At 41.5% G+C, this 10412-nt stretch overlaps 1 protein-coding gene across 3 annotated transcripts; it reads right to left on the minus strand.

Moving 5' to 3' along the window:
* Positions 1-371: 371 nt before the first annotated feature.
* LOC115684253 (protein EMBRYONIC FLOWER 1-like) lies at positions 372-7217 on the minus strand. 3 transcript variants are annotated; one of them, XM_056306525.1, is made up of 8 exons: positions 6954-7217; positions 6513-6590; positions 5909-6050; positions 4971-5401; positions 4773-4895; positions 3209-4662; positions 913-2660; positions 372-809 (listed from the first exon to the last, which is right to left on the minus strand). In XM_056306525.1, the coding sequence occupies exons 3-7, from the start codon at positions 6031-6033 to the stop codon at positions 951-953; spliced, it is 3843 nt and encodes a 1280-aa protein (XP_056162500.1). In that variant the 5' UTR covers positions 6034-6050; positions 6513-6590; positions 6954-7217; the 3' UTR covers positions 372-809; positions 913-950. The 3 variants fall into 3 exon arrangements, with proteins under 3 accessions (XP_056162500.1, XP_056162501.1, XP_056162499.1); XM_056306526.1 differs by lacking the exon at positions 6513-6590 and having other exon boundaries at positions 4773-4883; XM_056306524.1 differs by lacking the exon at positions 6513-6590.
* Between the last annotated feature and the right edge of the window lie 3195 nt (positions 7218-10412).

The following is a 10412-nucleotide window of genomic DNA, read 5'->3' on the forward strand; positions in this document are numbered from 1 at the left end:
AATCATAGAAAATGAATGTCTGTTGTACGTTGATGTTCTGTCACACACGATGGATGCTGCAAGGGAAGATAATAGGAAGAACGACGACTGTGATAAGTCTATAGTCTCTACTCATCCAATGGATGAAGAAAAGGCCCCAAAAGGGGTAAAAGAAGAGTCCTAGCCAGGGGAGATTGTGAAGTATTGATCATGGGATTAAAGCCACAAAACATTTAAGGAACGTCGTCCAGAAATTGGAATCACGCCGCATTGACATTGATACATTGATTGACGTGAATCGGCCACCGTAGTTGTAATCTAAATGCAAACAGTCTTTCATTCACGATGCGTTCATTGCTTTGATGTTATCGCGATAGTAAAATCACACCAACTTGATATTGAGAGAGCTTTTCATTCCAGAAAATATATAGTAGCATCGCTATTTTGCCATTCATCTACAGATCAAGCAATGCCATGTTGTCAGTCTATTCCCCAGACGAAACACACACTCTACCTACACTGTCCATGTATCCACAAAACACCAACTTGTTTGTCACCATTTGGGGTCTTCACTATCTGTTTTTTGATTGCTATACTTACTAATGCTTAACTCTCTTTGCTAAACATATTCGCCATACACGGCGGTAACAAGTCCTTCCGCAGAACAATATTACACTATAAATGAACCCTTTGAATGACCTTAGACGATGCGCGAATGTTAATCCAGCCTCCCAACTTCAGATCGCCTACACTGTTGACATGCCAGACTAAAATTTCACTATGATTCTCTCTTAGCCACGGCAATGCACTGGAATTTATGATACCATCACCTGCGAAAAAAAAAATTGACATAGCAAAATCAATGTCACCTTAGAGTAATTTGACATGTAGGTATCCAGCATCGAGAAACCAGTGGGCGGATTATAATTCTACCTCATCAGTATCGGAAGGAATGATCATGGACCCAAAGCTCAGCACCAACTTGATCCAGCGAGCTTTTGCTTCCTCTGGTGATTGCGGTCAAAATTCATCTCGACCGTTGAATTCCGAAAGGGATGTGTCTTTTCAAATTTTAGGTCGCTCCGTCCGATCATGTACCTATTTCCTGCTTCTGGCATGGTGAAATCAGCCGGATTTTTGTTAACTGTACATACTTGAACCTCAGAGTCCTTCTGTGAAGGATGCAGGGTTCCATATCCATCTTGCCTCGCCAAATTGTCTTTCCCTGGACTTTCTGCATTCAAGTGCAGAGGGAAGGCCACGTTATTTGGAGTATCCAGGAAGTTTCTAAGCCCGTCAAGGGTTGGACTCGATCCATGATTTGCGACCAAATTACCACCGGGGAATATGCATTTTTGTGATCTGTAATTGTATGCTTCATTTGATATGGCTACTTCAGAGCACTTTTTCTTCCCTTTCTTGTGCATCTTTAATGATTCCTGAGCTGCAACCTCAGCGGCCCTCATGAATCTTCTATCAGGCTGAGATAAAGGAGCGGGCTCATCAACGGTTGGAACCGCAGAAACATGCTCACTAAGGATACCTTTAGCCCAATAATCAGATGATGGATGCATCCGGTTAGAAGGCTGCTTGTATGACTGAAAGTCCAACTCGGCAATCTCCTTAGAGTGATACTTATGAGAAATGGATGGTCGGTGATGCAGTTCAGGATTTCCATCCAAATTGACCATGTGTGTTCCCGCATCCATGAGGCTGAGTAAATGCATCGCCGAAATCGTCTCGGTGGAACACTGCGCCGTAGATCCTGACAGATTTTGGAGGTCCATCCCGCCCTGTCTAGTGTGCTGTGTTTGTTCTGCATTTATGTTGGAAGAATTATTCCTATGATTGTCAAAGCCAATAGCTTTCACTCTCAAATACCTCGGGCTGTGATCCCCCTTAACATCTAAAACGTGCAGTGTCCTAGAACCATGCAGAAACTCATCTGACCTAGTAGGCAAAGCCAACTTCTTCGGTGGAATGTCATATGAAAAGGGAATGCAATTTGGTGTTGCGGTTGATAGATGTGCCACTCCTCGGTTGTGCTGGGGAACAGAATCACAAACTCCATCAACTGAGACTGAAAATTCGTCAACCCCAGACACAAGGCCCACACCCACCATCTGCTTGTTTCTTTTGCAGTAAGGACTGCTAATATGCCTGCCGGAACCGGATAAAGAAAATGCAACCCCACTTGATGGCTTCTCAGCAAACTGAAGGATTCCACGAAGCCCAGTAGGTGGGCAATTTTTCTCCATTTGATTCACATTGGAACACATCGTATTGGGCAGAGAAGAACCATCGACAGATGTCTGCTTGGCAGGTATATAATCCTTGCCCATGTTATGCCTGCGATTTCTAGCCTTTTTTGGGTGAGGTTGCTGTTTATGATTGCCTTGGTTCAACAATAAACTCCAGTCCCTCTTCCGTTTGGTAATATTTACACTTTGAGAACCACCTGATCCAGCGGTCGTTTCTACTGGTTGTTCAGCATTTTCAGCATCAGGAAGGAACCTCTCGTACTGATTCTTTGCCATGAGCTCAACAATTTCCATCGGTATGTCATCAAAAGTTCCTTGTTCAGATGATTTCTCAGCTCCACTATCAAAGTGTTGGTTTGTCAATGTGCACTGCGTCTGAGGACACAAGGTCTTCCTGCTGTTGCTTGTACCTGAAATATCCTGCACACAGAGAAGAATAAGCAATCATTTTCATGAGGATAGTGCAGAAAGAACTTGCATCATGCCAATCTCAACCTTGGAGATGAATGGGAAAGCAGAAGGACAATTAGAGGTCAACAAATTTCATCACCTTTCGGCATAGAAGCCATACACTACTTGTACTGCATGACTCGATATTTGGGAATTGGGAAAACTTCCTTGTACGAGCTCAAGCAAGAGCAAAGAGAAAAAGAAAATGGAGCTGAACACCACCTTATAAAAACTAATATTGGTCATGAGGTGGTTGATACAAGTTCCCCCATTTAGAGAATGTAAGTTGCACAGTAATTTTTCAATCTCTGCTTTAGAAAGGATTGAAGGACCCTATGGATAAGTGGAAGAAAACTATACTAAACAACGTATGAGATAATACTTCATGTACGCAGAAAAGTTGTCAACAACAACTAACTAATTTCCTCCCTCCTCACTTAAGGCATCAATTCCTTCAACTGTCAACGAACAAGAACTCAATGAGAACTTTATTTATTGCAGTAGAGTAAAGCCCATACCATTCGCGGCATTTGGCGGCAAGTGCTGCTATCAAGATTTAACTTGTTCTTTTGCTTGTCATCAAGAAGAGGCATCCTGTTTGTAGCTTTTTTGCTGTTGTGATCAGTAAGTATTCCCTTTGCAACATCTACTTCACAAGTAGAAGTAACATTTGACTCCACGTATCTGGAATTTAGATTTTCCCTCACAATGTGGCCCTCTTTAGGAGTCGCCTCCTTAGAAAATGAAGAAGCTTGCCCGAACACAACCTTGAGAGGATGATTCCTCTTGACATCAGGCACAACCGAATGGCTGTTGAGAGATAGAGCTAACCCATCTTCTACACAAGCATCTTCAGCTGGTCGTAATTGTACAGCAGGAAGACAAAGGCTTGTTGTTCCGGCATCTGTCCTAGTAATTGGACCTTGTCTATTTGAGCTATTACTCGAACCAATCAGAGAGGGCTTTTCGTTGTTTTCTTTCTTATTCTTCATACACATGCTTGAACTCGTATCTCTGGAGGGCGCTTGGGTAAAATAATTTGTTTCCACTAGTAGGTCAGAAGAAGGAATGGAGTCGAACCTGGCGGTGATGGGCGTATAACAGCCCAATTTGAGACATAAGTTGCGAGCAGAACTGGCCGTACCTGCTTCGGTTTTGTCCAGAACACTTTTTGATACATTTTCCTTAGAGGGCGCTTGGGACAAATCTTCGATCACTAGGTTCCTCTTCATTTTCTTCTCAGGAAACTTCAAACTTCCATACTTATTATTAGTCTGATTCTTGATAGCAATCCCGGGAACCATCTTAGCATTTGCTCTGTACTTTGATTCAGATTGCAAAAGCACATTGGCATCTTCAACACCTCCACTGCAATTTAGTGAATCACTGTTTTCCCTACTTGCAGTCATTAGTTCTGTGGCTTTTCCTTCTTCATCTGAAATCAACTTCCTTTTTCTCTTTTGATCCCGAAATCTACTTTTCACAAGTTCTGTGAAAACTGCCTGACCTTGCACAACAGTGTTTGTCTTATCCAAAGGTTCAGATACTGCATTCCTAGGAGGATAATCTGTTCCAATGTGATCAGTGGTTGTACTTTTGCTTTCTCTCAGTAATTCGGTGATCAGGCGTGTCTTTCTGGTTTTTCTACGAAATAGACCACGACTTTTATCCCGATTATGATTGTGAGAACTCTCTCCGAGCCCTACATCTTCACTTTCAGATAATGAGTCGTCACACTCATCCAATCCCAGGGAGGGATTGCCGCTTTCACAGGCTGTGAGATAATGAGGCATCTGATCAGCCACACTAACCGTTCTTAATGTCTCTTCATGGTCCTCAGTCACCCTTCCGTCCTGACCATTGCCAGAAGCTTGTTTTCCTGGTTGAAGGTTTTCCGAAGTATTTCGAGCTTCTTGACTTCTGCCTTGCTGACATGAATCAGGAGAGCCTTTGCATTTCGTATAGTTGTAAACTATTTCAGTAACCAAAAGAGTCACTATGTCAGTAAAAGGTTAAACTTTTAACAACACCGAAATTGATTTTGTCCTGCAAATTAAGACAATTATCAGTCGTTTCATTTACCTTGGACATCTTTTACACTTTCCTGGCCCTGACATTGATCAACTTCTGGTGCGGCAGCTCTTAGTCTGGTAAATTCTACACATTCCAGACTTTTGTTATCTTCAAAACCATCTTCTTCATGTCCTAGAGGTAGAAAATCTTAGTTCATCTCTTGGAATGAATTATCAGGAGCTAGACACAACAGTTTCATAAACATACCTTTTCTGAAAGTGTCACTTTCATTGTCTGTTTTGCCATTTTTGTCAGCAACTAATGAAGCACAACAGTCACTCTTAGTCAGGACAGCAGAAGTATCAGGAATAGCCTCTCTTTTCTCAGTAACTTCCAGCTTCAAGGTTTCCTGAAAATCCAATGCAGGCTTTGATGGTTCAAAGCTGCTCCACATCTGGGAACAAGGGCCATCAAAGATGCATCTTTTACTACAGCATTTAACAACGGTGCCAGTTTCCTTTCTACCAGCTTTAACATTGATCTGCTCGAGACAATTCAGGCATCGCCACAATCGAGAATTTTGAAGAGGTAGTGGAGGAAGCTTGCAAGCTTGCTCCTTTATGGCATTAATGTTACCATCTGATGTAAATGGCCAGCAAATCCTCTCGTCTTTTCTGCTCATTTCAGATACATATTCACTGTACAAGCAAAGGCACAAATTAGTTATGGTAGATAGAAAAATGATATTTTATCGGACAAATATACTTATGTATAAATGTTTACTGTACTTCCACATTGATGGAATTGACCTTTCAACAATTATTACGACTCTGCTAGGTGGAACTTCAGCGTGAGAAAGTAAGTGTCTTTTATCTATGTGATGGGCAAATAATACAGTGCTTCTATAGGCTATAGCAGAAGAAAGATTAGTAGGTCCATATTATTCTTCTAGAGCAAGGAGAAGCAACTAAGTCAGCGTAAAAGACAGTGAAGACAGTAAATAGCTAACGCATGCTGATGGTTTAGTAAAGAAAGAATGAATCGCTAACACATGAAATCTTAATCAGTTAGCTGCTGAATGCATCCACAAGCACAATTCGAGAAGAATGGGACCTTACATGATCCGAGATGAATGAAGAGAATTATCCAATTAGCTACAGCATCTACGTAAGTTACAAGCGAGTCTAAGAAGAAAGTAATCTTACCGTATAGAGAAGCGCTCGCACATTCCAATATAATTGCTATCAATGGCACTGGAAAGATCTATACATATAGACTCAATCGGGATAAACGATCTCCTCGGTTGAGAGGCTTCTAAACTCTTCTCCATCTTAAATAAATTCGCGCCTAAGCATGCAGATATAAGCTTACTTAGGAAGCTAAATAAACATGATTAAATATATACAGAAAACAATCTTGAAACAAAATGAACTCTTATATCACATAACTGGAAAGCATGTATACCATTTGGACTAGGTCTTATAGACACTGACAACACGGAAATAGGTTATGGCAATTGTCAAGTTTAAAATACAAGGAGAAAGGAGACGAAAGAACTCTCTACGCCTACACACGTGATATCAACTTATGCACGATAGAATGTTGCAATAGCTCTTCAAAGGTTAACAAAACTCAAAACCCTAGTCGGCCATTAAAGATTAACTTTAGATAGGTTATGGTATTGCTCTCATAGCCACAAAACACACTAAAGCATACAAGATCAGCTCTCATTTATGTTGCAAATAGATAAACAAAACACCCATAAGACAAATAAAGATTAGGGTTTTGCTTTGGAATGAAAATCCCAACCTCACAAAGAGGACAGTCATCGACAGCGAGTTAAAACTCAAGATCCATGACTGCAACCAGAAACTCCAGCTCAAACATCTATAAAAACATCGAAACGCATCCGAAAACCAAGAGTATAAATCAACACTTGAGATTCGAATTAGGGTTTACTGAATAACCACCAGCAACATAAAAAAAGAGCTACCTCACAAGAATCACTCAAACAGCAAAACGGCACATAAAATAATGGAAAAGAGAGAAGTTAGATAAGCGATGAAGCAATACCCAGATTCAGAAATTCAAAGTAAAGCTCATATTTGTGCCAAGCAAACAGCGAACTATTCAATATATGCCTAAAATTAAGCAACCTCTCGAGCTAATTCAACATGGGTTTATCAAGAAAGTACAAACCCATCGGAGAACGAGTACAAAACAGAAGGAAACATTTCAATTCAGAGAGACCTCAAATCTGTCCGAGCACCAAATCGGCCGATGCCGCGTCCAGTTCACATAGGCTCTTCACGGCTTGTGGACAAGATGGTATCGAACGAAAGAGAACCTGCAGGCGATGACGGAAACGACAGCTCTAGAGAGAGATCTGAAGCTGGTGTTGCAGAATTTGAGTGCGCAAGGCGGAGAAACCCTAGCTTGCAAGGCGAGAGAGGTTTTCGATTCTTGAGGGTGAGGTAGAGGGAGAGAGGGAGAGAGAGAGGGGAGAGAGAGCGAGAGAGAGAGAGAGAGAGAGAGCTCTTGCTGCTTTTTGTTGTGTTTTCCCTGAAATGAGGTTGTCGTTGTATTAAAATTTTGAAGTAACCTGACTTGACCATAGCAAAAGGGTTAGGGGGGGCAAAAACAAAAGGAAAAGAAGCAGCAGCTAGGCCACATATGAAATATACCCATACATATGGATCACACAACAAATACAAGTGCATGCATTTGATGCTTTTCTTTTCTATTTGGAGATACTTTTCAAATCACTTCAATTGCTCAAACTTGCTTGATGAAGTTATGCAAAAAAAAAATCGAAACCCCGCAACAGAAAAATCTAATTTTTTTCCCCATTCTCTTTTCTCTACTTCGCCCATCAACTGTCGGCCGTTCTTACCTCGATGATATTGTGCCCCTCGCCGTGTCATCCTCATCATGCACACTTGCTATGGATCGCGGTCTCTCTCTCCTCGAGCTAGGTAGCACGGCTCACGGCAACGGTAGATGGTGTTGTGGGCCTCGGGCGACATTAAATCTGGGGTCACATAGCATGTATATCTCATACTTTCTTTTAGCATATATGAAACGTTTCTTTATTTGTATACAACTTTTGAAAAATAACTAGTTCCTCCAAACACATACATGTGTAACAATATTCTCTTGTATGTATCTAAGGATATCATCGCTTAGGATGTTTCACGGTTCAACAGTAGAACAAGGTAAGGTAGAACTACTTGTCTCCAATTTAAAGCTATGTATATATTGTTTGCTAAATCTAAGCCCGTCCCACGTAACCCCCTAGCTAGACCAATTTTGTCCTTAAAAGACTATATATTATTATCCTCAAATTTGGAATTTATGTGGTGCCTAAGATATGCATGTTAGTTATCCTTATGTCTGGGGTGGTCTTGTATTTCTTATGGTTCATCAATCTGTGTCCCATAAATAGAACAATAACTTGTAAAATCATAACAACATATCGAATATACATTTAAGAAGATAAGTCTCGAGATATCTTATGTATGCTTGGACACAGATTGACACACACATTAAGGGATAGGAGATTTGCTTCCCTTGTACCATGGAGGAAAGCGTTTTTGTTCGGCTGTCAAGTGTTGCATCACGCATATTGAAGATATAGAGTTGTAAGAATGTATATCCAAGACACAGATTGTCACAGACATTTCAGAATGCGCCTTCTTTTGCTATTTTGGTGCTATGATATATATGTTGTCATTTTATGGATATCGACAACAGGTCATCTATCTTCTACGAGGTCACGAATTTGACTCACATTGTGCGTGAAGTTTTGAACGGTTCATGCCTCATTGCCTAGCAGCGGCATATCTCATGTAGAAACATTTCGTAGCTGCTAGCATCTTGGTGAAGCCGTGGCAATAGAGTTGCCAACCTCGGACCTTGATATCGCGGCCGGTGAGGAGTAACTATGACTCTCATCAAACATTCCATAGTGGGTTTGTGACACTTATGGTAACGCACAAAGGGGGTCGCTAGCACTGGTCGCTCCTCCTTTTCTCTTTAACAGAAGCGTTTTAACCACAACTTAGTTTTAAATTTGATTTCTTCAACTTTTAAGGTACTCCAAGCAGTCTAGAGCTGCTACAACTTCTTAAAAGTAGAACTTGTTCTCTAATAACGCCTCCAGATCACACAACTTTTTTTAGGGATAAGAGGTGGGGAAGGGCAACAAAGCAGCTATCCTCTCTATGCGTAATTGTGAAGCTTTCACACCCAGTACAAAAAAATTGGTGTCGAGCATAAAATTGTAGCCCCACCGATGTGCCAGAAATCAAGAAGTCTCTCCATATTTGACGGTGAATGCTCAACACGCAAGATGGCTAGAGATTCGCTCACAATATAGCTTGAACTTGTGATTCTGAAAAGAGAATGTGACCCTTTTACAACGGAATTATCACGCTCTATGGTTGAATCACATACCTTATTCTAAAGAAAATTTGTATAGACCAATCAAGTACCTAGAGATACAAGCATGTTGGAAGAGACCCAATAACAAGTTCTCTAAGGGTGGTAGGAGTCGCCGTCCCCTTGGGACCTCTCGGCCACTTTCGATGCTCATCAAAATACTTTAGCAAATACATGTTATAAATTACGAAATTCATATGAAACTTTTACATGTGGCCACTTGAGTTAGAGCATTGCAAATATTTATTTTTTATATCTCCCCTAACTTAATTTTCTGCATATTAGTCAAAAAATATCTACATTTTTTTGTCATCCACCTCGCAGAGAACCATATCGTAAACGACCCATGACAACTCGAACGATGTAATCTACTCATTTTATGGGATGATCCGATCTAACAAATTAGTCGATGGAAAAGAAAAATCCGTTAAATCGTGTTCTTTTCTCGTGTAAATTTTTTCTAGATCTCTCGTTTCCTTATCAACAAAGACTCAAACTTAGAACTATTATTCTTTGATAAGTAGCTGTACAGCCTTTTTTATGCAGATCATGCCTTAGTTTATATGAATATTTAAGTCCATATATGGATAAAATCATATCTCGAACGTACATTACACTGTCCAAAATCTCGCGAGCATCATGCACGCGCTATTTGGACCGTTATGGAGCGGTCCCTTCCGTCGCGCGACACGTGTCGACGATCGGTTGGCTGGTCCAAAGATGCCTCCGCATGTAAACGGCTCGTGATTGGAGCGTGGGTTACACCTCCCTGAGGAGAAGGTGGGGGACGGTTGTTAACCTTAAAGGGGACATCAAAGGTTTCTTCTGGTTTCTGGCCACTAAAAACATTAAAGTGGGGGCGTGTCGCGCTAGCACCCATTTGCCTCTGTTGCCCACTAAAAAGTTGCTAGGGTTTCTTCTGGTTTCTAGTTCTGGCCACGTCACGATAAAGGCAAAGAATTATGCAAAAAAAGTAAACGAAAAATGAAAAAAGGAAGAAGAGATATTCACCTAAGAGAGATGGCTAGGGAGGCGTAGCAGCCCCGCATCACCGGGGAGGGCCGACGATCCTCACCCAAGGGTCGACAAAGGGCCGACAACCGTCACCTAGTCATTGGCGACGGCGGCAAGCCTTGGTATGGCAGTGCCAAGCGATGGCGCCGTCATCGCCTGAGGGCCTGCAAACCATTATCAATGAAGACGGGATGGTGCCATCACTCCAAAATGTCTGCCCTCTCCGGCGTTCCCGCTCTTTGTAATATTTTTGGT

This window comes from Syzygium oleosum, unplaced genomic scaffold, assembly GCF_021117445.2.
Source record: "Syzygium oleosum isolate NSW1041296 unplaced genomic scaffold, Sole_v2.1 Sole_v2.44, whole genome shotgun sequence".
Classification (NCBI taxonomy): domain Eukaryota; kingdom Viridiplantae; phylum Streptophyta; class Magnoliopsida; order Myrtales; family Myrtaceae; genus Syzygium; species Syzygium oleosum.